This window comes from Clarias gariepinus, chromosome 10 (genome assembly GCF_024256425.1).
Source record: "Clarias gariepinus isolate MV-2021 ecotype Netherlands chromosome 10, CGAR_prim_01v2, whole genome shotgun sequence".
NCBI classification, from domain to species: domain Eukaryota; kingdom Metazoa; phylum Chordata; class Actinopteri; order Siluriformes; family Clariidae; genus Clarias; species Clarias gariepinus.
The window spans coordinates 23,960,326-23,987,803 of NC_071109.1; the positions used below are offsets into that span (position 1 = coordinate 23,960,326).

A 27,478-nucleotide genomic window follows, 5' to 3' on the forward strand; every position below is an offset into this window, starting at 1 on the left:
CTCTTTAATCATTTGCCTGGAAATAAAACCTAGACCTTGCCTCTTAGTGCCTCAAACTGTGTTCCGAGATTTGGTTTTTGAAAATGTTTTTTAATTGAGATTTAAAAAAAATGAGATTTAGTGATTGAGTTGAGTGCTACTTTACAGTGCTGCAAGTTTGGTTTGTTGTCTGATACTTTAAATGCTAAGATTTTATGTTGAGAAACTTATCGTAAGTATTTTTATAGTATAGCCTGTAATGTTTAAAATAAGTGTGAATGCAGTACTGGGCATCACCGTAAAGCTTATCAGTAGACACAAGCATTAAGTGCCCAAAAATATCAGGGAAGATGGCTGAATTGAATTTGAACATGGCACTGCGAATCATCACAGTGGGCTTCAAAAAATTTTAAAGTCTGTACCCATCCAGTCTTACTCCAGGCTCTGCAACCTCAATTAGCAAAATTTACTTTCATCAGAACAGAGCATCATTTCATTGAGCATAGTCTTTTTTTTTCCTTAGCCCAGCTCCGATCATTCTAAATCAGGGTAAATGTGGACTCATCATACCATGTTACCTTTTTCCAATGCTTCACAGTCCTTTTGTTATACTTCCTAGAATATAAAAACTTTATAACCCCAGCTACACTCAGCAATCCAAAAAGATTTTAGATCTCAAATGGTTGATTGGATACCTTGAGTTCATCCCAATTAAAAGTAAGGTTTATCCCAAATATTTTGACTAAATGGTAGCTTTTTAGACCAAAAGGTACCACAAGTGATGGACTTAAATTTCTCCTTCAACTGGAAGAGCCTGAATGATTAATCTTTGGGACTGGTCTGAAATATTACTGCTAGTGTAGTGTACTCTCTTACTCTTACCCATTTTATACCCAATATATAATAGTAATCCGTGTCCTTTTTGTGTATTGTTTTCACCATTTAAAATCCCCTATAAGACTTGAAATTAGCCTACAGTCCTCTTTATAAATCTGAGGTATTTGTTTTCCAGTCCATATATTTGTTCTTTTAGGTCTGGAAATCGCTTATTGTCTCCTTATTAAAGAAGGTACAGTATAAAGTGAGGCCTCGACACGCCCATCCCCTGTAGCTTACATCTAATTTAAAAGGAGCGAAATCAAAAGGTTGATGAAAAGACTCAGCTTCCTTCGAGCCGGATTCGAACCAGCGACCTAAGGATTTCTGTTGTATCAACCTCTACAGTCCTCCGCTCTACCAACTGAGCTATCGAAGGGCTATGCACCGTGTGCTTTTCTTACGTCAGAAATTGGGTTCAACAAGTGATTATGCATGTTTCGCATTAATGTAAGAGTGGCGTTGATCGTATTGATTGTATGGCCTGGAATATACAGTACATGAATTAATTAAGGTAGTATAATGACATGCAAACTGTGGACACGTTTAGATTGATTACCGTAAACATAATCCTACAGCGCTGGGGTTACCTGGACCAATCGGATGTAGCGTTCTCATCCGGGTATTAACTCGCCACACTCGCGTCAATGCAAATTTCTCTTTTATGAAGGTATGAATTATAAAATATCGTTATTACAGTCGTTTTACATAGACAATTTTAGACTTTATCATTTATGGATGTTGTTTCTAGTGAAACAATTAAAAACAAATAAGTGTTTTCTTTAATCTTTTAGAAGGACCGGTGTTTTCTAATATTTACGGTTGGTGGGGTTTGTTTGTTACGTCACACAGAAGCGGCGGAAGTGAGGTGGCCTTTTGTAGAGCAAGCGAAAAATAAACACGTAATCCGCCCGACTGCTAGTGTGAACCTTATATGTGTTGGATGGGGAAATAGACGCGGGGGTAGTTATTGTGTTGGCTTCGGCCCCGAGCTCCGATATTTTGGCCCAGAGTGCGGCGGTTCCTGCAGACTCTACGGTAAGAGCAGTTTTCGTCAATCCGCACTGCAAGAGTTCAGAGCTCGCGAGCTGTGTGCTATATGAGTAGCCTGGTTAGCTGTGTGGATAATTCACGCCTGGGTGGAACTAAAACACGTTCAACAATGTCTATAAGGAATTATATATTTAGTTTATAATAATTAGTCAGTTTAACTACGATAACCAATCAATATTATGTTACTTTCAAAGCCATATTGCAGGAGTTTAGCTTTATACTTTGCAGCTGCTAGCTAGCTAGTAACGCTAGTTACAGTAAAAGCAGCTGGACCACAGCAGGAACTCAAAACCAAACTGAAGCTAGCTAACACGTCTGAACACATTCGTTTATATTTTATACTAAATAGCTGGTTGAAATAGTGTCAGCAATTCTGTCTTATATATTGAGCAACGATGACTATTTTTTTATTATGTTAAACAGAACGTGGGTGTGGGTTTACTTAAGGTGAAACACTGAAGTGTTAAACTAATATTCCAGCTTTCACAACCTTTCACCTGTCCCCCCTTTTTTTTCCAGTTGCTGGTGCTTTTACCGATAGACAGTACAACAACAGTCGTACATACCCTGATTTTATCTTATGATTCATTATTATGTCAGTACCGAAAAATCCTCTGAGCGTTTGTCTTACAGTAAAATATCTGTGTAAAGATAAGAGAAAATGTTTTTTGAAATGCCACTTTTAAGACAAAAAACGAAACCATCCTTGTTTTGCATGCATGAAGAAAGACAGGTGCGACAAAGTCATCAAAAGGGGTCTGTCAGATTGTGCAGTATGCTCAGTAAAACGAAGCAGTCCTTATAAAACTTCATAAATTGTACCTCAGACTATATTTTAAGCAAAGGGTCATAACACCAATTACTGAATTTGTTATCAATTATTACTGTTTAATGCCTTTAGTTTTTTCTTCTTTCCCACTGAACATATCCTTGCGTGACTGCAGTTATTTGCATGTGCATAACATTTAAAAAAAAAGACAATTAATACAAACATGTACACTTAAATTAAACGCTAATATAATCTGCATGCGTAACAAAAAAATCTAGTCTTTGAAGTTTTTGTTTCACTATGAAGTTGAGAGAAAGAGAGACTCACAGAGACTACTTAATTTTTATTTTATTTTATATATTTAATCAAGGAAATTGCATGCAAATGTTTGTTTTTCTGGTTGTAAGTCAAATTTAACTCCAGAAAAAAAAATCTTTATTTGTGAAGAAGAGTTCAGTGGGATCATCTTGTACAGTGTGGCAAGTAATAATTTAAACCAGCTTTAGAGATTAGAGAGCTGCTACAGTGATAGTTTGTCGGTTTGTTCCTTTGTGTGTAAACCCTAAATAGACTCAGAGCAAAGGCTTGATTTATAAGAAGCAATTTTGTGTGCACTCATAAATATAAAAATGCTGCAGCTGAAACCTTGAGCTTAATGTGGCTTACTTGTCTATAATCCGTGAACTCTTGTATACATAATATATGTCATAGATGTTTTATAAATAATAAAGATAAATTAATTTTCATCAATGCAGGTCATACAAATACAGCTATTCAGTATAAGGGGAAGTATATTGAGTTCTATGCATATGGTAATGGTTTCACAACTATTAAGTTGCAACACCTGAATGTGTTTTAAATTTTTGATTTAAATCATTGATCGCAAGTTGTGTAAGTTAAATAGATGTTTTCACCTATTGGGTCTGAACATCTGTAGGTTTCTGTATTTGGTGTGACTGATGACGTGTAAGGTGAAAATGGTTTCACCATTAGTGATGTCACTAATGACCAGATCAACTTGTCTCAAAATTTGTAAAGTTATTACTGATGTCTATATTTTTGTTGTTTATTTTCTTATTTTTTCAGTGCAAACATGGTGCGAGCAGCTTTGGTAACAGCTACTAGCCTGGCCTTGACCGGAGCGGTGGTGGCTCATGCCTATTTCCTCAAACATCAGTTCTATCCGACAGTGGTATACCTCACCAAAAGCAGTCCGAGCATGGCAGTAAGTGCAAATAAATCACTTGTTCACTTTTGCTTCATCACACTTTAGACTAAGTACTGCTTACTTTTATCAGCAGGTTGGATAAAGCATTAACACATCGAGAACTGACTTGTTCTTAATCTAGTTATAGTTAGGCTGGTCTGCTTTTCCCCTTACAAAAAAACCACTCATATAATTTGGTGCATTTGGAGCTAAGACCGGAGATCTTGGAGTGTATAATGTGACTCGCTTCTTGGCATTTGATTTAGTGCCATTAAGAGTGAAGTAGGATGATGAAGCCCTGTCAGTACCGTAATTTTTTTCCCCAGACAGTGACTGTTGCTATAATATCCCTGTAACTGCTATAGTTAACAGTACAAATTCATTAAAAGCAGCCAAGAAACATAACGAAACATGCTAATAAACATAAGATAAGAATTCTGTGCATACACTGATATTAAAACATTCTGGTCTCTTGACAGGTTTTATATATCCAGGCTTTCGTGTTGGTTTTTCTTCTGGGAAAGTTCATGCGCAAGGTCTTTTTTGGCCAGCTCAGGGCTGCAGAGATGGAGGTATGCATGTGTGCATTGGTGTAAAGTGGGTTCTGGTTTAGCGTGAGGTTTTTCTGCACAGGTATACCATAAGTTTTGCATTTCTCATCATGTCCTTCCATCCACCAGCACCTGATTGAGCGTTCCTGGTACGCCGTGACCGAGACCTGCTTAGCCTTTACAGTCTTCAGGGATGACTTTTCCCCCCGTTTCGTGGCCCTTTTCACTTTGCTGCTGTTTCTCAAGTGCTTCCATTGGCTGGCTGAAGACAGAGTGGACTTTGTACGTAAATATTATTAAACTGAATTTGTGATCCTGAAGATCGTTTATTGCTGGATTATGCTTTTGTTCAAAAAACCTAAAGATCTGGAGTAGTGTATTTTGTTTAGCTCTTTTCGTAATTCATAAAACAGTGTAGATTGTTTACTGAATAGGCTTAATTGTTAATGCTCTATCCTTTTTCTTTAGGTAAGATGCTGAAATTTTTATTATTATTATTTGTAATACAATTGTTTGAGATTCTATCTTATTTGTTTATTTACTTTTTTTGTAGATGGAAAGAAGTCCAAACATATCATGGGTCTTCCACTTTAGAGTTCTCTGTGAGTATAAATTGTATTAACAGCAACTCTGCAAAGTTGAGTTTAGCTATGGGCTAATTTATATGATCATAACTATATTTCATAAGAGAAAAACTACTTTTACCAGTTAAACCAACACCAGACCTGCATAAACCAGCTGACCCTGACGCACTGACTAAGCATAGGGGTAGTTATAGCTGCAACCTTGTAGTGCCACTTGCATTAGTAATCACACAAACAGAAACAGTTACAACCCGTTCCCAGATTGCAGAAGCATTTACATTTCTATTTTCAGCATTATGCAAAAATTGAGGCTGCACCTGCTTTTAGAATTGGAGGCATTGCTTTTTGACCTTATTTGGAAAGTGTGCCTGATATTGCATCATGTTTTTCTAAGCCTTTTTTACCCCCTCCTCTTGCACAGCTCTAATGGTGTTGCTAGGAGTACTAGACTTCTTATTCGTCAATCACGCCTGCCACAGCATCATCACCAGAGGAGCTTCAGTGCAGCTAGTCTTCGGATTTGAGGTGATCATAGTTTGTGCAAGCTTATACTATTTCATTTGAAGAACCTTGTTCACAGTGACACCTTTTAAAGTAATCAGTTCAGTAATGTAGAGAGTTCAGTTGTGGTTTTAAATACAGTTTTCATACGTAGATCTCATATGACTGCATTCTACACAGGACATCTGTTTTGGCAAGCTGCGACAAGCATTATATATACACAAGGTGCATTTTGTAAACTGAGTCAATCATTTGCGTCTCATAATTTTGTATACATCTTACTACATAATCCTTAAAGGTGTGGCTAGGTGGTTCTGTCGCTCGTTTACAGGAAAAGACCTTATACAGCTAGTTAGTCTATGTGACCCTGTTCAAATTCAATCCATATATGTATTCCGTGTTCAGAGTATGTGTGTACAGTTATCTGCATCCAGTCCATAGTCTGTCATTCATATTGCAAATACACCAGAAACATATTCCAGGAATACACTACAGGTGCACGCATAAAATCAACTGAGCTATAAGTGCTACATTTTTTAAAATTAATTATTGTAGATAAAAATAAATAAATAAATCATATACATGGGTTTTGCCCATTTTTTTAAGCAATCAAAAACACCTGCACAGTTGTTCTACAGCCAGGTGTATGAACCTTTTATTGGTTTTCTTGTAAAAGTAAAATAATGAAGTAGAGTTTAAGTAGGGGATTTGCATTTGGAATCTGTGTTGCAATATAGAGTGGAAAGTGCTGCGACTTCCTGGGAGACGAGCTGTCATTACCCTGAAAAATCGCATGCTTTGTTTTCCTGGGGGGGACCTACTCCCTTAAAAAAAAATTTGGTACTTTTATATTTCAAAGAGTATGCTCTAGCCCGGTAGCTGTGTGCTTTGTGTAAATCCAGTTTCCTTGGAACAGGAATAACGAATTGCCCCTTTTCTCCAACGCAATCCATTTTGACTTCTTGATCAGTGTAGGTTTTAGAAACATTTATTCCAGCAGCAGCTGCACAGTACAAAAGCACTGATGCAAAGCGTGACTTTCTAATAGCTGCTATACAGGTGAAGTGGCTGGTTGCCAGCAAAGATAGCATCAATGACAAGGTCACTTGACTTGTGGAGTGGCTGTGAGAACAGTGTATACCCGTGGCTTGTCCCAGTTCCTGGTTTTTTAAACTTCTTGTGCGAACAGCCTTAAATGAACATTACGCGTTTCATTATGTGCATGTTGTAGAAGCAACCTCCACTAGATGGCACATCAGAGCCAAATCATTTCAGTTTGAAAGTTTTCCCATGTCCAGCTGTAAAAAGTTTCAGGCACAGCAATGTTAAATGCACTGACGCTCAGTCTCTCTTAGAACTTTTAACTTTTACAGCTGGAACAGTGTTTTTTTGGGCTAGATTTCAAATAGAAAACCATATATTCAAAAGTAATTCTTGATTTAGAAAATCCACAAAACGTTCAGTAGGTTTGAAATGATGGTCTGAAGTAGTACATAAGTATGCAGTCTGAGATAAGGTGGTTGTCTTTATAGCGGAATGCCCAAGTTCTTTCCTGTGAATGGCCAAAAAACAAGACAGGCAGGATGGCCATGGGCCAAAAATAAATGTTTGGGCTAGGTCTAATTACATAACATTTAAAAATGTTTAAAGTAATTTGAAAACACCCTGTGTACTTCGGATAAGCAGCACTTTACATTAATCACTCACTTCCTTTGTTGTGTAAAAATTATATTGAAACTAAATATTTACAATTAAATCCAAAGCAAAAATCGAGAGAGGGATGGAGTGAATTCCATAAAAGTTATAAAATTTAAATTATATAAATATATAAAAGTTAGCATTATAAGCATGGCTCTCAGATTGGATGGTTTTGGTTTGTAGTGAAGGTAGATAGACCAGGAATCAAACAACATTAGGACAAGATAGTGAAAAACAATAACATTTATGCATGGCTTATCTGAATGTGAATTCCAGTAACATTTTCAAATATTAGTACACTACTTCTGGGTGGTGACCTGTGCATTGACAAACTTGCCCTAGTTTGTCAGTGCTCAGGTCATGGCAGAATAATATGACTTATTCTTTCTCTCTCCTTTTGCCTCTGGTGCCTTTCAGTATGCAATTCTGATGACCATGGTTCTCACCACCTTCATTAAGTACACCCTACACACTATTGACCTCCAGAGCGAGAACCCATGGGAAAATAAAGCCGTTTACATGCTTTACACCGAGCTGTTTACAGGTGGAATGTTTTTTCCTACTTTTCTTTATTTTTTAAATGGTGTGTCATATAGAAATGTAGATGTAGATCTTCACACGTTTTTTTTTTTTTTTTTTTAACCCGCAGGCTTTATTAAGGTGCTGCTGTACATGGCGTTCATGACCATAATGATCAAAGTGCACACCTTCCCCTTGTTTGCCATTCGACCCATGTATCTCGCTATGAGGTGAGGCAATATGGATTCTCATCCTAAGTGTGCAGTTAACTTAATTCTTTGTTTTTCTACTTTGTCTTAATGGGGAACTGAGGTAACTTTTACAGGCAGGATTAATCTGAAAGTTTCAGTTCATTTTTTCTTCCTTTTCTAAGAAAATACCAGCCAAAAGTACCCATTGTTTTTATGTTTGTTTGTTTTTTTGCTTTTTGTTTGTCTTTTTCAATCGTTGTTTAATTTTTGTTTAATTCATTATTTCATGATTGCCAGTTGTATCTTGCATTCTTGTAGGTGCCCCTTACAAGAATAACTAAACATTTAGACATTTAAACGATTCAATGAGTAGGTTTTTATTTTTTTTTTCTTGCTTCACAAAAAATATTCTTTCATACCAGGCAATTTAAGAAGGCTGTAACAGATGCCATAATGTCTCGACGAGCCATTCGCAACATGAACACGCTGTAAGCAATTTTCCAAAACATTTTAAATCTGCATAGTCTGCATACATTTGGAAAATATTTAAAAGTGTTTAACACTGTTCTGAATTTTGCAGCTACCCAGATGCAACTCCTGAGGACTTGCAAGCCTCTGACAATGTGTGTATCATCTGTCGAGAGGAGATGGTAACCGGAGCCAAGAAACTGCCCTGCAATCACATATTTCACTCAAGGTTGCTGTTTTTTTCCATTCTGATTGCACATAGTGGTTGCTGTTTATTAAATAAATAGAACCAGGTTATGTTCACGAAAACACATGGTTCTTTATCTCGGCTAATCTGTATTTATGATTGTCACAGTTGCCTTCGGTCGTGGTTCCAGAGGCAGCAGACATGTCCAACATGCCGTATGGATGTTCTGCGAGCATCGCAGCCTAACACCGCTCCTGCTCCTGCTGCCCCAGCACCCCCTGCAGCTCCAGCTAATGCCCCTGCTCCTCCGGCTGCTAATGGTACAACACTTGTCTTTATTATGACATTATTATAAATCAACTAATGTTCAGTACATTTCCCTTTTAATTTTTGTGTTTTCTTTTCAGTTGCTCCAGGGGTGATGCCCCAATTTCCCCCAGGTCTTTTTCCTTTTTGGGCTCCCTTCCCTGGTGCAGTTCCTCCTGCTGCTCCTCCTACTCCTGGTCAATCAGCATCCAGCACACCACAGACCAGTGCAGAAGCAACCCAAACGTCAGCGGCAGGTGAGAATTTTGTTGATTACTGAACTTTAGGAGAGGAAGTAAACCGTTTCCTATGAGAAGTACAATAATGGGTCTGACCTATTTTAACATGGCTTTATTTGGGTAACTAGTTAATTAACTAAAATGGATTGATGACCGCCAGTTTGTCTTGGATCTGTGGTGGTCTGCTAGAAAATGTCATCTAGATTTGAGTAGAATTTGTATAACATTCCTACGTAAAAACTATGTTTGTGTAATGAATATATGCTGGATAGCGATAAACATTTTATGGTGCACCATTGTAAACAAATGTAATATTTACACATTAAATCTGCAGAATCTGCAGCCAGTAGCTCAACCCAGACTGGTGCAGATGGAGCTGCTGCTGCAGCACCTGTGGCTGGAGTGCCTGGATTCCCTTTCTCCATGCCCCCACCATTCCCATCAGCGCCATGGCTGCCCATGCCTCCTCCTCCACCCTTCAGTAAGTATGCCTCAGTTATAATGCAATTTGGGTTCAGCAAAACCTTCCAAGCTGGTTTATACTAAAAGCGTGCTGTTTATCATTATTATAATTAAAATATAATTATATATAAAATATAATTTTAAGGGAGTTTCCCCCCACTGTCTGCCTAAAACATGCCACTATGTGTATTGACTATAGAAAATTGGTTTAGGGTGTAAATTTATGTGTACTATGAGATGGACAGGTATCATAGTCAGTATTCCTGTGATGGTATCCAGGTCCATTGTGACCCTGACCAGAATGAAGTGGTCACTGACGATGAATTACAGTAATAAATTTAAACTTCAAGATTATAACAAAATCTACCAGGCCTGACTTGGCGCTACTTTCATAAATTCTATGATTTAGAACTAGATTTAACATAAGTTTACAGTTAACGCCAGCCCTTGCTCTGAGTTTAGTTGTCCCTCTGTTTGTCTGTTAGTGTCATCCATGCCTCCTCCCCCACCATCCTTATCAACAATGTCGGAGGAAGAACTGAGAGAGTTGGAGCAGGAAGGCCGCCGTGGTTTGGAGGCCAGACTGCAGTGCCTTCAGAACATCCACACACTGCTGGATGCTGCCATGCTTAACATCCACCACTACCTCACCACCGTTGCAACACTCAGGTACGCCATGACCTTTTGCTGGAATAAACAAAAAATACCACACAGCTACACATATTTAACTTATTAAGCATTCTTTCATTTCCTCTGCTCCTTACCAGTCCTCCTCGAGCAGAGAGCAGTACTAGCGAAGCAGGTGCATCAGGCAAAACTGAAGCTCCCAGCCAGGAGAATGGAACACCAATTGGTGAGAGTGAATTAGTAAACAGCACTTGGATATCAGTAACTAAATCCTTTGTGAAACATATTAAATTCCCCATATTAATTGCTCCTTGTGGCAGGTCTCGTCAGCGGAGCGACAGGTTTTTCCCAACCTGACTCAACCACAGGAGTCGAGAAGGAGGAGGAGAAGAAGGAGGATGAGGAGGCGGAGGTGGATGGGGAGCCGAGCGCTGCTGAATTGAGACGTCGCCGCCTACGCAAGCTGGACACCACACCGCCTCTGGACCACTGATTATTTATTTAGTAGTCCAGGCATTGCATTCAATAAAGGACTTTATACAGTAGAAATTCACCACTTGTACCCAGCTTTGGCACTTTGGGTGCTTGAGATGTTAGGTTGTCTCCCAGTGGGCTCTTATGTTGCTCAGAGCTTCAGTGCAGCATGCGTGACACTTCCAACGGATGATGTCTAAGTTCTATATTTGATTTACAGACAGAAGACTGGATTCACTGTTAATATGCGCATCCACAGCAAAGTCTTTAACACACACTGCACAGTTCACCTGTTTTTGTTTATCTTTTAAAATATAGCCTGATATTTTTTTTCTGCAAGCCCACAAAATTACCATTGAAACAATAAGATTATTTCTTATTTTTTTTTTCTGTTTTCTTTTTTTTTCATGTTGCTTGGTTGTTGATTATTTCTAGCTCTTTGAATTTTGTTCAGATCTGATATTTGCAATGATGGGGAGAATTTACCATCAAATGTGGCATAAATTAACAAACTGTACATACTGTATAAAGTATTTTAATAGGAAGATCTGTAAATAATCCAGAATAAATCATTCAACTCAGTTTTTTTTATTCTTAATATTGCAAAAATATTTAGCAATACAAGTCTTCATTTATAGGAATCTTATGTTACAATGCAATTAAATTAGAAATGTATTAATATACAGAAAGATAATTACATAAATTGTTCGTAATAAACATTTAAAATGAAACATTCTTCAGTCTGAAAAACCACCTGTATGTTAAGTATCATAATAAAATTTGCTAATGTGGTTTTTCTCTTTTTAAAACATGTACAAAAAAAGGTTATACAAGTTTAGGTACAATAAGTCCTTTTAGTGGTCCCAGTTTATGTAAACAGGATAGAGCCTGCAAGTCTCCTTAAAATGCTGTGATAGTTATTAGGTTAGGAGCATAAAAACAATGTGCAAGCATGTGCACCAGGTTTCAGTGCAAATATCACCTACTGAGCTTCATAGGCTGAGGTACTGGTGCATTATTGCCTGAGAATAGTCAATGCCTTGGTCAAATCCCTAAAATCATCCTGTAACGTGCTCAGGTCTGTGGGGTGGAGTAGAAGGAATGATGCTGGTTTGTCTGCTCTGTCCGGTTGAACAACAGTGGTGTCGTTTCACTGGAGCCAAACCAGCTGTTAAAAACATAAAGTGTTTTTACTCATTAGTCTACCTTGATTTTATTCTAGTGAAATACACTTTGTATCCTGGACAGTGGTTCACATTGTGATTGATAAATGCAGGAATGTGATAACACTGTTTAATCATCAGTGGTACTACAGTATACCTGCTATTAGGGCGTATGCTGTATGACCAAGTGGCGCTCGGGTCACCATCTATCTCCCGCGGATCATCAAAGAAATATGAGCGTGAGGCCCTTGTGTTGACAGGATTACACTTCTGAAAATCATTGACATTTACATTATAAAAGTAACATTCAATGTAATAAACAATTACAGACCTGTAAACTCCACCTGGGAATAATGTGTAGATGCACTGAAAGGACACATTATAAGGAATTTCACAATTCGATTCCCGTCTTGTGTGCATGGAGTTTGCATGTTCTTGCCGTGCTAGGTGGGTTTCCTCCCACAGTCTAAAGGTATGCAGCTAATTGGCATTCTCAAATTGCCCGTAGTGTGTGAATGAGTGTGCCTCGCAATAGATTGGCATCCTGTCCAGGGCTTGTGCCCTAAGACTCCTGGGATAGGCTCCAGGTCCCCACGAATACAGGATAAAGCGGTATAGAAGGTGAGTGTGTGATGAATACAAGCTGCTGCATCTTGGGTGAAAAAATGAATTCTGGCCAAAATCATTACAAGTGTAAAATTGGGAAGAAATGGGCCAATGTCTTTGGGAGGTGTTTGTTAATACGTAGAGTTTAAAATGTCCATGTCACGTCCACCTACTCCAGATTAATTAGTTTAACTCGTCTGGCATTTAACTTGTGACTAAGAAGACTTTCTTGCCGTTTATTTGACTTGCAGCAGTGTACTCGAATCAAATTTGTAAAAGTATGCAGGGTTGCAGTTACTGTTACCAGAAAAAGAACTAACCATTTCTTTAGTAGGCCTTGGCACTCTGAAGATGAGTATGAGCAGGCTTGTGGGGAGGAGCTCCCATATGAAAAGAATAGCTCCAAAAATAATGTAGCCCAAGTCTCCAAGATCGTTACGAAGATCAGCCTTGACAAAAAAAAACATGAATGAACATGACTCAGCAAAAATGTTTGAGTGGATATCTACCATGACTAAACTTCATCAAGAAGTTTTACCTGATCTGAGATGTTGTACCAGTCAAAGTCGAAGGACTCCACTCTTTTGTAATTCTGTGACAATATGAGTGCGGTGAGGTTATAGCACGCTCTGCTTAAGAACAGAAGGATCACACCAGCTCCCAAAACGGCTGTCCGGCAAAGGCTGGTCCCCTGAAATAAAAGAAGACAATGAACCGCGGGTAGACACAAAATATGGACGCTATCCAACCTTATTGTTCTGATAATACTACCAGATTCTTAAAAAAAAATTATAACTTAAGTGTTATTGATATTTACCTTACTGTTTAAATACGGGCTGGTGGTGGGTGAGAATCGGGTCAGGAGGAGGAGTGAAGTGGCCAGACACACAGCCTCGATGATGAAAAGGAGGTCATTTACCAGGACACGCACTAAAACCAGCGTCCAAGTTTTGTTTCTGGTGCCACCTGTGTTCCCTCGCTCGCCAAGGCTGGCACAAACCACGTTGACACACAAGAATATTACGCTCATGGCTGCATAAACACAGCGGGCTATACACCTAGGAGAAAACAAGAGTAAACAAAATCCTTATGAAAAAAATCGATCATGAGGTAAGAGAAAGATAACGTCAACATGATAAAGCCACTCACAATCCTTTCCGGGGTTCGATACTGAACAAGTCTCTGACTTTGAGCACGACCTGTCAAAATACATCAATACAGACAAAAAAACAAGCTGAAACATTTCCAAGAAAAAAAATAAGAAAGACTATAATAGAAGATATGTATGTTTTACCTGTGTAAAGTAGAGATTGATGAGGCTCAGAGTAAAGAACTGGAGGCAGACAGGGAAACAGTAGAGGAGCCAGTATAGCGGAGTGGACAGATGGTTTGCGGCGACGACATCTCCGAAGTAAAAGGAAAACAGGGTGGTACGGAGGGCTGCCCAAAACAGGCAGAGGAACAGAAAGACACTCTGGTAGCTCCATCTTTTATGGCGATAAAATAACAGTAACCAGAGCTGTATGTATATGATCACAAATAAAGCACCATACAGACAAGTGTAAAGTATGGTGATTCCGAGCTGTACAGATGGAGCCACAGCCGGCCGTATCGGGAAAGGTGTCGGGACAGATGTGTTGGGATAAAGAGGTGTAACCTCCATGGCGTGAAGAGAAGTAATCCAAGGCTAAGTGAAATATAACCTATAATATATAAACTAGTTAGGTAAAATACATTTGATTTTTAAATCTAAACTGTGTCTGGTCTACATGAGCAGAGAGAATGAAATCCACTCAGCTAAGTAGATTAAAGATTTGTCTCACAGCCCAAGACAGATCCTTTAACAGATAGCTAAGGAATGCTGAGGATCTAATCCCTGTAAAGTCGTTAACGTCACACACACACACACACACACACACACTTTATGTGCTAATAGAAAACATTCATTCCCCAAGTATTAGATTGACGTCAAATTGTGATCCAGACCTGAAAAAAAAAACAAGGATAAAACTCTTAATAATGACGTCGGTTATTACTGACCATAACTATAAAGGATAAACTGAAAGTATGACGTCACATAGCAACCCACGTTTATAAACTATTTACAAAACAATCTGAAGTGAAACTAATGGGAAAAAAATCAACATTAGCTGTATACTACCTTCAATATTATTCAGAATGTCGGTGTAATCCGCGAGTTTAAATCGATCTCATGAACAAACAGTTACTTTTGCTTGTCTAACTACAGCAACAACAACAACTACTGCAGTAAACACCGCTAGCTAGCTTGCTAAAACTATGACAATAACTTTGCTAAACTAAAACTAGCTAATGTGAAAAACGACTAAGCGGATTCAAAAAGAACCCGAAAAAATGAAATTTCTCGAGGGAATGTATTTACAATATTTTCTTAAAATAATGATAATAATAATAATTGGTTCGTATAAATCTCACCGTGTCTTCGCTGCAGGGCAGTAAAAGTCAGCTGTCACACTGAGCTCGAGCACTGTACTTCCTCCTCAGAGCTTTCGCCTCAACCTCCAACTAACGGCACAGATTTCACAGTGGTAGATTTCCGCCATCTACCGGAAGAGTCAAATATTACCTCTAAATATATTTAATCTGTACCGTATATGTATATAAAAAGCAAAAAAAAAATTTAGAGACATTTTTTTAAACACACTCGACCTTCACGCCCTTATTGTTACCACAGAGTTGATAGCCGACAAGTGAATAGGATGTGTTTTGCATTTTGTAACATACAACTTCCCTTTACTGAAACTGAACAGACCCATACACGTTCCAGGTCTCTCTCTCTCTCTCTCTCTCTTGTACACACACACACACACACACATACGTTATTTTTGCATCTCTCTTTTTACTTCCTGGTGCACGCACAAGAGAACGCCCTGGATTTTCCAATGATACCTAATTTGTGAGAGAGTGTGATTGCTTGTTTCATCTTCCTGTCCCTGCAAACCTTATATATATATATATAAAAGTCGGCTGTCACACTGAGCTCGAGCACTGTACTTCCTCCTCAGAGCTTTCGCTTCAACCTCCAACTAACAGCACAGATTTCACAGTGGTACATTTCACAGTGGTGCAGCGGTATAGAGAATGAGTGAGTGAGTGAATTATTGTAAAAAAAAATTACTAGCCACACATTACTTTGAAATTTTAAATAAATAAATAAATAGTTTTCAGTTTTGTATTATACTGTTATAATTCACAAATATAGCATTTACTGTATACTGTATATTATTCAACCTTTTTATTAAGTAATTCATACAATGGTACATAATCATTCCATAATCATAGTTGTTCCAAATATAATGCAATACCAAATTAGAAATGTAATTTTTACCTTTGTTTTTTTTTTAGGTTTTAATAATTTTTAATAAAACTTTTATTTAAAAGCAGAAACTGTTCAGGACAGATTTCACAATGGAAAATCTACAACAAGCTGCACTGAAGTTACTATCAAGTTTTTGGCCACCACTATGTTCATTATCATTTTTACTCTGGAAATATGTAAAATCAAAGCATCATCATGTTTTAATGACACAATGAAAGAATTGCTTCAGGGAACCACAACTGAATAAAACTCAGATTGTATCAGTAATTGATTGTGTAAAAAAAGAAAAGCCAGTAGTCCCACTGGGTCAAAATCTGTTATCTATCAGTTTGAAAATATGGTCTGAATTTATATAAGTGGTGTTCTGTCATTAGACTTGTTATATGTTGCTACTGCAGAAGTACAGTATAGGGGAGGTGGTGGTTTTGGATGCACATAGTGGTCTAAATGCAAAGCTTCTGGCTTATTACATCATTATTGTACTAGATTTTTTGCCTTGAATTAAAACAGAATTTGCATGCAAGCTCTATGAATGTATGCTGTGGTATCTGGAACCAATATGTTATCAGCAGCAGCAGCACTTTAAGTTCTGTGCATTGCAATCATTCAATTCTCACAGATCTAACTTACATTTCAGATATGCATCTCAGCTTGATCAAGACCTTGGACTCTTTGTCATGCTACTTAAACCATTAGTGAACTAATTTTGCAGTGTGGCAATTAGGGAACCGCAATACTGTTTAGGTAGGCTAAGAAAAAAAATAAGGAAATTGAATATTTCCAGTAGAAAACAGAAGTTTAATGCAGCATAAAAATAACATGACACACTTTAAATTCCAGTGAGTCAAAACTCCCAAAATCTAATCTAAAGCACTTATACTGTCACTAAAACAAACGCTTTTACTCCCACTTCACAACTTCATGTAAATAGGTTTGTTTTATGTACAATATACTGAAACTATTTGTAATTAACATCTTTTGATTACCTACTTTTAAATGTTGATCACATCTTCTTTTGATGGTTTTTGATGACTTACTACCATTCTCATGCTATATGTGATATTACAACATTTAAGTGATATGATTTACACATTACTGAGACCAGGTGACTAATCAGGTCATCCTTTAAACATAGGATGGTTCTCGATGGTCCATTGTCCTACCCAGCTTTAGGTATAGAACCCTACTAGTAACGTTCATATATTTCTACAATCTAAATTGATTCGTCTCTAGGAGATTTAAGCCACTGCGTGGATAAGCATCAGACATACTCTGTAGTGGAATTTGTGTCGGGGCATTCTGTCATTTCTGACAGTAGGTAGCAGGTAGTCAGAGTAATATACACATGAATTCCAGGACCCAAGGTTTCTGAGCAGAACATTACCCACAGCACTGCACTGTGTCAACCAGCTTGCCTTTTTTGCTTAGTGAAATGCGGTGTTATTTCTTCCCCAGGTAACATAGGGACCATCCACATGAGGTAAAGGAAAATGCAATTCTGATGCTTTACCTTTTAGTCTTTAGCTATGCAAACCCATATGCAGCAAGCCAGGAATCAATATCAATATGCCCTGGACACCCACTTTTGGTAGGTAATAACAACTGAATATTAAAAACACCAAAAAGATCTGACAATATTTTTAAGACTATGTGGAATTTGGATTGTTTTATCTCAGTTCTGCCTATCGTTTGCATTTTTTACATTTTATCATAAAAACATCATGCATGTGGAGGATTATACTTGGTCTTGACCTTTTTTGGTCTTAACCCCTTGAAGTCTTGGTTTTGTCATTGTCTCGATACACTCTGGTCTTGATTTAGGTGGTCTTGATAACAAAATTATGTTTAACATTAAATCATACCTGATGAGATAGCTGTAAATATTAGCATATCGTAAATCTGCCAGTGCACAATCCTCAAAAGCAGTGTTAAGAACAACTTGAGCTTGATATATAAATTGGTAATACTTAATGACCTTAATCTCAACATACACCAAAATCTGCACTCTTATCATGTAGTCAGTAAAATCTGCAATTTTTAGCCAGCAATTCATTATTGTATTCATTATTGCCTAGGTGGTACTATTTCTGGTGGGCATGAGTGGTAGAGAAAATAGCAAATGTTTGATCGAGGACTATGTGAATGTGACTACGCTGTCAATAAATAAATATGCAGTCATTGATTGGAAACCTTCCACAATACCCATCTTTATATTAATACACACAACATCAGCATCATGATCATCATGACAAATGTTATCTGACACTTTAACTTTGTTCTTAGCAGGGCATGGAGGCGTGGCGTTGGTGGTAGGAATCACAGTTGCTGAAGGATGATTCGAATAAAACCCATAACAATTCTCTGACAACATTTCTTCAACTACTGCCTCTGACCCAAATTCCTCACTGTAGTCTGTTTGATTTTTCCTCCTTGCTTAAGGACAAGGAGAAGCAGGTTCCTCTGATGATGCTGATGTTGTCGTCATCTTCGGACCCAAATTCTTTCTTACATCATTGTGTGATCTTTCTCTTAGAGAGAAGGAAGAGCAGGTTCATCATCATCTTCATCATCATCATTTACCAGACTGCCCAACATTTTAAAAACAAGTTTAAATATTATTATTTTGTAATTAATGTACATTAGTGGTTAGTTAGGTTACTTAGGTTTTGGCTCCGGGTACTCCGGTTTCCTCTCACCGTCCAAAGACATGCAGATTAGGGTTAGGCTACTTGGCATCCCCAGGTTGCCCGTACAGTACTGTGTGAATGAGCATGTGAGTGTGTGTATGTGTGTGCCCTGCAATGGATTGGCACCCCATCCAGAGTGCACCCTGTCTTGTTTCCTGGTATGGGCTTCAGGCTTCCTGCGATCATGTATACAGGATGAAGCGGTATAGATAGTGAGGGAGAGAGTGAGTGTAGATTAATATTTGCCTCTCAAATTCCAAAACAAATCTATAATATTGGTCGTAAACATGAAGGGTCTAAAACAGGCCGGGGAGTTTAACAGCTTCTCTGCAATATCTCATCTCTGGACAGAGATCTCATCTCAAGTGTGGCTCTTGGAGTTAGTTAGAGCCACTTCTATAACTTGTATGTGACATTACGTTGTTCATAAAGTGCAACAAAGAAATCAAAAACACAAAACCAAAAAAGGCTCAAAACACTCTGGGACCACTGGTGCTTTCCTGCCTTTGTCTATTGTGTTATGTGTGTGTGTGTGTCTCCCTCTAGAGGAGAGGTTGATCGCAGCGTCCAATTGTCCCACCACCAATGGAGAGGGAGAACCGGAAACCGCGGCTGCTTCAATTTGGCTCATAATCTGTTTCCGTTTGGCGGTTTATCACTCAGTTTAAACACAGACGCTGTTCCTCCCGCTCTTGATTACAGTGACTCCACTGTGTTTCAGCTTGCATGTTTATATTTATTTTTGAAAGATTATAAAGGTGTTAGTTGGTAATTGTGTGGTTAGATGATTATTTGAGTGTGATGAGACGGCGGTCAGCTCACACACACACGCCGCACACTACACTGCGGCGCTCAGCGCGACTCAGACATGTTTACAGTCTTACCGAGGTGGGTGTTTAAGTGAGCTTGAGGAAAGTGGGCGAGGCTCTCTCTCTCTCTCTCTCTCTCTCTCCTTTTCTTTTTCTCTGTGCTGAACCACAGCCACGTAGCAGAAAGGAAGAAAGAGAGCGACAGAGAGCGCGAGAGAGAGCGCGCGACGGAGCAACTGGTTTCTTAATATAGCTTTCTCGCTAGCAACAATAGCTCCCAGTGTCTACCGGCTTGTGCTAGCCTTCAGTTCACAACCTGGAGCTTTCGATAGATAAATAGATAGATAGATAACCTGTTTGACCAGCTATCATAAATAGAGTTGACAGGTAAAGGCTGAAATGATGGTAAGTTAACGTTATTTTAGCTTCTCGCTAATCTTGTAATGTAATTATGGCTGCACTAATCCCTGATATACAGTATCCCCACAAGCTAGCTATCCATCTTAACCAGAACCTAACCATCATCAAATGTAATTTAGAAACACATCGCACTGTTGCTTGTTGCTTGGGTTATTTTGCTCGCACGCTCTGTTACTTCAGTATTAAAAGTTAAAGGTGTGGTTCGATTCATGTCAGTCCAACCTTACTCTCCTTTAAGGTTTTATATTTTCATTCCCAATACTTCCATTTTCAGCACCAAATGAAATTAAATCGACCTTTAATTCATTAGACACAACTGTAAACACGTCTTTGCATTATCATTATAGGAAACTGAAGATATTGACAACGGGCATCAGATCCTAAAGGAGGAGGATGGTGAGAAAAGGACGGATGGGGAAGAATCACGAAAAGCTGGAAAACCCTCTTCTCGTATCCCTACTTTCCAAAGCTCGCTGGCTCGCAAGCGAACCACCACCCAAACTGCAGAGTCACAGCTGCCGTCGAAGCCAGACGTACCCAGTCCATGCCAAATGAAAGAGAGAGAGACTTTGCGGACAAAATTGCCAGTGTTCAGCGACCGAGAAACAGCCTTGCCCATCCTGTCGAATCGCGTCCACTCGTGCAGCACTGAGGATCTCTCCGATGGCACTGTGTCAGAACCCATCCTGTCTGAAACCTCGGAGGAGACATCACTTCCACCTGAAGCAAATGACTTTCCTGAACCTAATGAATCTCTTCACAGACCGAGTCTTAGACTAGAGACGGAGTCCTGTGACACAGATTCAGCTTCAAAACCATCCCCAGAGCCTCAAGATGCAAGTATAGAGTTTCAGCTGAAAGAAGAATACGAATCAGATACTATTATCCAGGATGATCTTGTACAAAAACTTAATGAAGTCATACAGGATATCGGAGACGAATTGGAGGAGAGTCCTGTGGCATCAGAGTTAATCACAGAGGATGTCCATGAGCCACGTTCAGCAGTAGATGAAAATGAAAAGCCTCCTGCAGATGCATCTCCTGTTAAGTGTAAAACGCTCCATTCAAAACCGTCAGAACACAAAAACAACACGTCCTCAAGGGTACGATATAAACTGCTTATTACACTGTGTATTAACTGTATATTACAATAACATCATGCCCTAGAGTGTAAAAGTTTTCTCATACCACTGCAATTTTTTAACTATTGCAGTTTTTTTTTATTTATTAACGAACAGCAACCTTTAGGCAGAATGTCTCCATACATTAGTGGAAATTAATTCTTTAAAGGAAACTGGTACTTGATTAAGTGTTCTCTGAGTGGTCCGGTCTCCTCCCACAGTCCAAAGATGTGCAGACTAGGCTAATTGACATTTTCTAAATTGCCTTTAGTGTGTGAGTGTGTGCCTTTGATGGATTGGCACCCATCCAGTGTGTGCTTATATCTTTTGTCCCAAGTGTTCTGGGATGGGCTCCAGTTGTGCTACGACCTTGTACAGGATAAGCGGTAAAGAAAATGCCTAAGCGAGTGTTACTTTATTAACAAAATATTCTATACATGTTTGCCATTCCTTTATGAACACACATCTGTGCCATTCATAATGAACCCGTGTTTACATATCTGGTATTATGCATTTCAAATGTAACAGCCATGAGAATGATTTCATTATGGTTGTGTTTTAAAAACTGATGTACAGCTACAGTACTGTGCAAAACTCTTAGGCACCCATACAAACTTTTCCTTCAGCTGTCTCTAATTCTGCCGGTTGTATGCGCTGTCACTGTAGGTGTGTGGAGTTTAATACTTTTTAGGCAAAAACAAAATGCTGGATTTTGTATGCAAAACTATGGGTGGCTCTGTAGGATGCTCAGTAAAACTTAGTTGCTAATTTCTCATAAAACTGCATAAATTGTGTCTCCAACTAAAGGATCCTCAAAGTGTTTCAAGTAAACCAAGTAAACAGTGAAACAGTAATTATTGAAACAAAGTCACCTTTATTAAGGTCGGCTAATTCTCATTATCACTTACATTACAGCAGTTATATTCCCTCTCCTTTGAAGATTGAAGACGTTGGAAAAATGTTACTGAGTAACAAAAAAGCTCATTTACTCAAAGTCATCTGTTCTAAATGCATTCCCATTACAGAAAACCTTCTGACTTACAAAGCACTGTCACTGGTGACTCCTTCATTTGATTATGCATTTTTAATAATACTTTAAAAATCGTTTTATTGTCTGTTTATTAGGAGGCACCTGCACTATTTGTGCATCAGAGCTGTCATATGTAAATAAGCTTTTTTCATGGAAATAATATATTAGTTACACAATAAGTGACAGTCACTTTTGTGTATTTTTAATGAAGTATGAAATGTATATTTTGATTGTGTGTATGTTTGGTAGATGAGAGGAAGAAGCTTCGCTTTCTTCTGTCTCTTCCCATCTATCCTGTTGCTTCTGGGTGGATTTGGTCAACACATCTGGCTCTACGGGGTCCCTAGATCCGTGTCCCACCTCATGGTGCAGCTGGAACTGCACTGGCTCGAAGGCTTCTGGTTGCCCCATGAGGAATGCAGTTCTGATTGTAGGTAAGCAAACTTGTCTTTGCTGTCTGGGATTACTTTAGACAGAATACTAAAATCTGTTACAAGACACTCAAATATGTTTTGAACGTTTTCCGCCAGGCTGACTCTTTGTGAGAGTATCCCAGAAGGAATGCTTTTCCCCTCTGGCTCCGCACACCTGCAGAGCATCACACAAACCTGGACCAACTTGCTTAACCGAGCTAACAGCTCGGTCAACATTGCTGCTTTCTACCTCACGCTCAGAGACTCAGATATTGGCCTGACTGATCCCAGTTCAATGCAGGTAAAAAAACGTTTGGTTTGTGTGTAGGTTTGCATGCAACAACCAATATTTTTTCTTCATGATACTCTTCAGGCTCAGAAAGTCATTTCTATTCTTATTAAGTACAACAGTACTTACTCTTTTCACAAAGACAATTGCGAAAAAAAACATTTTGGCATGTGTGTTTGAATACATGTTCTATTTCAGGGTAAAGTCCTATTAGATCACCTGAATCAGCTTCAGTCAAGAGGAGTGAATTTACAGATTGCAGTTAACGCACCACAGGCGAACAGATCAGACACAGACAAGCTAAAAGAAACAGGTAGATTTGACAGTTTTACTGTCTTCAGAAGTTCAACACAAGCAAAGTGTCTTATTTTTTGCTTTTTGTGTTCAGGTGCAGAGGTCAGAGAGGTTAATCTTCAAAACCTCACTGGAGGTATAGTCCACACAAAACTTTGGATTGTGGACAAGAAACACATGTATGTAGGAAGCGCAAACATGGACTGGCGCTCGCTCACCCAGGTATTTTTCAAAAATATTTATCAACATTCCGATCGGACACATCTAATAGTTTGTTTCATTTATTTAGATGATGAAAACAGGCTGCTCAGAAACAAAGAAAGTACCCCTGAGATTAATGTGTGCTTCATACTGAATATCCTTTACTGCAGGGTGTGCCAAAAGGGGAAATTAACTTCCTGATTCAGTCATGAGAATGACTTCAATACATTCTTTATTGTTAAATGTATCCTTAAAGGCTGTCTGGAAAATATACATTTTTAGAATTTCATACAAAATAGTGAAATTCTATTTTGTGTAATACAAATTTTTTTTTATTATTTTTTAATAATTTAAGCACAAGAGGGAATTTCACGAAAATACACCAATAAATCATTAAAATTAACTAACTTAAACTGAATATTTGTGATCTGCAGTGACATTGATGTTTTAGTTAATGAAATTCTGAATTGGCTTTTTTTTTCAGTTTAAACCTGTTTTCATGTATATTTCGACATGTTCGATCATGATATTACTGAGCAAATAAATGTAAATCACAACTTGGATAGAAAAATCCCAGTTGGCTAGCAGTGTGATAATGTGCTCTCTTTCAAAATTCAGGCTGAGGTTTATAATTACAAAATTAATGTATGAGGAGTATTCAAGTCAAACCTGGACTTTTGATTGCACCGAAAATCAGAACACAGTTATAAAAGTAAAAACTACTTTTATTTCTCTATATAAATTTTTGCTACACTAATGCATTAATCCCAGCTTTTACTAGTGCTTGGATACCATAAAGGTAGAAAGTTTTCTCAGTACTCTGGGGCCATGATCGGACTGCCTGCTTCATGTCGGAAACACTGGCCTCCAAGGAACTCAAACATGTACATGGCTTGAAGTAATGGATGTATGTACCGGTCTCACAGTCAGATGCGTTATCGATCAGTTTTTACGGATTAGGCATTCCACTCATAGGTAATGCTCATAGGAACACTGCAGCAGGCTTTGAGCCACCCATGGCCGGTTACTGCAGGTTGAGGTTTACTGCAGGTTAAGAGTCTTATCATTGTACTGTGCTTGCAGTCTTTGTAAATGTCAGTTGGTTTTATGCCTGCATTCAAAAGAAATTTCGTCACAAGTTTCATCACACTCATTTTGGCTTGAATGGCCTGTGTATTTTCCCAGTGTAGCGCGTCATTGATAACAGCATGGTGTAACCAGCATAGTCGACCTAAAGCATAAGAACATGGTGGCATGAAGACTTGGGGCATTTCTATTCCACATAACACAATTAGCCAGAGTAATCCAGTATTTTAATTTCACTGAAATGTGTTATAGGTAAAGGAGGTTGGTGTTTCTGTGGAGGACTGCAGCTGTCTGGCACAAGATGCGTCACGGATATTTGGAGTCTACTGGGAACTTGGCGCTCAGAAAAATAGTTCCCTACCTCCCTATTGGCCTGGCCGATTCTCCGCTCTCTCCAGCATTAAGTACCCATTAACTGTTAAATTCAACGGTGTCCCTGCACGTGTCTATATGTCTGTGAGTTCCATGGCCTTGCTCTCACAAGTGTATCCAATGGATGCCATAAGTGTACACCATAACACATGTCGTTTTTCTCTGTCATAACATGTGGTCTTGAGTCACTTCCTTTTATTTCAAAATACTGTTACTAAACTTCTCGCAACAATTCGCGCACACAGTGTTGTACTTCACTGACAAATCGACTTTCCTTCTTTTGTCTTCACTGACTTCTTTTACGTTATTGTCTCAATTTGTGATATCCAGAGGTGTCCAGACATTTAACTTTGAAGTGAACTTAATGCATGAACTTGTTCTTGTAAAGATGGAACAATTAAATGACAGTTGTTGATGGTAGTGTCTCTTTATACCACAGCAATGCTTAATTGTCAGTCAGAAGGCATTAAATCACAGTACGTTAGTGACAAAAGTGTCTGCTGCAATAACAGGTTTAAATTAACATGCACGAGCCAGTATGTTTTTATTGTATCTATACTAACTGTAAAACTGCACACACACTGGTATGGCAGATGCACCATGAAATTTAAATATATTATTAATGGATTAAAAACATGTTATTTAACCAATATAAATTAACTTCAAGTAAAAAGAGGACGGTTAATGAATGTAATTAACTTAATTTCCTGTAATTAAAATGTTTACGGCAACTAACCTGATCTGTGGATTTTCTACAACAATAATTTAAATATAGGCAGTTAAAAAGCATGATGCGTCGTTCTTTAATATAACATGAAATTGCTGAACTGCTGTGGTGTAAGAAGAATGAAACACTTCAGGATATGTGGTTACAGGAAATGCTTCGTTATTGATTAGTTTCCTTTAACAGCACTCTCTGTCATGTTTTATTTTTTACTTATTCTTTTATCAGGTAGACAATATGTAAATAAACAAATCTTATCTTGCCTTTGTTTTTTTTCCTTTAAGAGCGCTCCACCTCAATTATCCGCTTACGGAAGGACAGACGATCTTTCAGCTATCCTTTCTGTAATTGCTGATGCCAAAAAATTCATCTATGTTTCTGTGATGGACTACCTTCCCATGTCTCAGTTCACCCCTGAAATAAGGTAACCTTCTTTTGACAAGAATCACCGATTAGATGTTTATTAATTATAGCAAATAAAAAAATTATAATAATTACAGTGTTTTATGTGATGGTTGCTCAAAAGTATCAGCTATTGTACAACCATTAGAGGAATCAGTTTATCTCTTTATTCTGTCCACTATATTGTACTTCTGTAGATTCTGGCCTGCTATCGATTCAGCTTTACGAGAGGCTGCATGTGCCCGAAAGGTGGAGGTAAATCTGTTGGTCAGCTGCTGGAGCCACTCTCCTGGAGCCATGTTCATTTTTCTGCAGTCTTTATCAGTACTCAGCAAAACACCGCTCAGATGCAACATTCATGTAGTATGTCAAAGATTTCCTAGCTGTGTTTTAACCTAGCTTTTTTCCAGGATGTTGGACGTTTTTTTTTTTTTAAAGTTCCCTTGTGCATTTTACAGAAAGTTTTCGAGGTCCCCTATACACCCGCGCAACATCGGATCCCTTTTGCTCGTGTCAACCATGCAAAGTACATGGTAACAGATCGCGCTGTCTACATTGGTGAGCTTACATGCTTTGCTTCAATCTTTGTTGTTTTGGTTTCATTAAAATTGGAGATTTTTCCAGCAATACATTTGACCATTTTGTTGTTAGTCTTTTAGCTGCTTCTATTCAGGGGTTGCCACAGAAGACCGTCCAATCTGCACACAAACCTTTGCTACAGGTTTTATGCTGGATGCCCTTCCTGACGCAACCCTCCCATTTTATCTGGTCTTGCGACCAGCACTGCATTCAGTAGCCTGTGTTTGGGCATTGGGTGGGAATTTAACCTGGCTTTCCGCGTGGCAGGCGAGAAACATTGGTGACTCAGTAGTAGGTTTCTTGCCTGTCATGTGAAAGGCCCAGGTAAAATAGAAGGGTTGCGTTAGGGTGGGCACTTTGCGTAAAACCTGTGCCAAGTTGTGTATGGATTGGATGATCCGCTGAGGCGACCCATCCACGGGAGCAATTAAAAGACTAACAATAACAACATTTGATCATTTTGTTTACTGTTTTTCTCTCTAAAAATTAAGAAAAGGAAAACTCTTATCTGGTTGATGATTTTATTGTGTTTCTACAGGAACTTCCAATTGGTCTGAAAACTATTTCACACAGACAGCCGGAGTTGGACTTGTGGTGAATCAGACAGGGTTTGTGGTGGAACAGGGGAAGCAAACAGTACAGAATCAACTACAGAATATTTTCCAGAGAGACTGGAATTCTGACTTTGCTCAAGTTCTAATGGATGATCATGTAGAGCATTGCAGCAGTAGGAACTAAATGTTGTAAAGCTGAAGCTGTAATTTAAGAGAATTCAGCATTCCTGCACTATTTACATTTTTGGCCTTGTGACTTGCTGCAATGTTGAATGTATCTTAAACAAAACTTTGCTCTGGGTTATAACAACAGCTTCTCAGTTATGTATATATTTTTTAGGTTGTCGTACATGTTTGTTTTCATGATATGTTTACCAATGTAAATTTTTTATGTACTGAATGCTGAATTTCTGCTGGAAACTTTTAGACTTGTGCTGTGAAATGTTCACAAGTATTCAAACAGCATGGTTCAAACTGAATATTCTGGGTCCTAATTAAACTATTTGCATTATTATTCCTGAGTGTATAGTTAAAATTGTTTAAATAAAAAATATGTATGACAGATTTATAAGTGTTATATTTTATATCAGCAATTATTACAGCAGGACGATGGGCGTGCACGTTGTGTTGTAGAGCTGTGATTGGCTGCGCTCGGATCAATAAGTAAACAGCGCTTGTT

The 27,478-nt window shown here is 38.4% G+C and overlaps 3 protein-coding genes across 5 annotated transcripts; 2 read left to right on the forward strand and 1 right to left on the reverse strand.

Moving 5' to 3' along the window:
- Nucleotides 1-1,722: 1,722 nt before the first annotated feature.
- Nucleotides 1,723-11,272, forward strand: syvn1 (synovial apoptosis inhibitor 1, synoviolin). The gene is made up of 16 exons (XM_053505445.1): nt 1,723-1,893; nt 3,764-3,902; nt 4,364-4,456; nt 4,565-4,717; nt 4,989-5,037; nt 5,441-5,544; nt 7,636-7,762; nt 7,868-7,967; nt 8,351-8,416; nt 8,509-8,625; nt 8,752-8,903; nt 8,991-9,146; nt 9,463-9,609; nt 10,076-10,259; nt 10,358-10,443; nt 10,538-11,272. Exons 2-16 carry the CDS (start codon nt 3,771-3,773, stop codon nt 10,708-10,710), a joined length of 1,839 nt encoding a protein of 612 aa, XP_053361420.1. The 5' UTR covers nt 1,723-1,893; nt 3,764-3,770; the 3' UTR covers nt 10,711-11,272.
- Nucleotides 11,273-11,395: 123 nt separating this feature from the next.
- On the reverse strand, nt 11,396-15,267 carry gpr137 (G protein-coupled receptor 137). The gene is made up of 9 exons (XM_053505446.1): nt 15,149-15,267; nt 14,915-15,042; nt 13,755-14,446; nt 13,610-13,659; nt 13,278-13,518; nt 12,999-13,151; nt 12,781-12,909; nt 12,012-12,124; nt 11,396-11,859 (listed from the first exon to the last, which is right to left on the reverse strand). Exons 3-9 carry the CDS (start codon nt 14,121-14,123, stop codon nt 11,766-11,768), a joined length of 1,149 nt encoding a protein of 382 aa, XP_053361421.1. The 5' UTR covers nt 14,124-14,446; nt 14,915-15,042; nt 15,149-15,267; the 3' UTR covers nt 11,396-11,765.
- A 3,866-nt stretch (nt 15,268-19,133) lies between these two features.
- On the forward strand, nt 19,134-27,363 carry pld7 (phospholipase D family, member 7). Of its 3 annotated transcripts, none has more exons than XM_053505442.1 (11): nt 19,134-19,393; nt 20,082-20,837; nt 22,135-22,319; nt 22,416-22,599; nt 22,786-22,900; nt 22,976-23,103; nt 24,421-24,624; nt 25,549-25,688; nt 25,864-26,029; nt 26,125-26,224; nt 26,784-27,363. In XM_053505442.1, exons 1-11 carry the CDS (start codon nt 19,307-19,309, stop codon nt 26,981-26,983), a joined length of 2,265 nt encoding a protein of 754 aa, XP_053361417.1. In that variant the 5' UTR covers nt 19,134-19,306; the 3' UTR covers nt 26,984-27,363. The 3 variants fall into 3 exon arrangements, with proteins under 3 accessions (XP_053361417.1, XP_053361418.1, XP_053361419.1); XM_053505443.1 differs by lacking the exon at nt 19,134-19,393 and adding an exon at nt 19,436-19,719; XM_053505444.1 differs by lacking the exon at nt 19,134-19,393 and adding an exon at nt 19,437-19,701.
- Nucleotides 27,364-27,478: the final 115 nt, after the last annotated feature.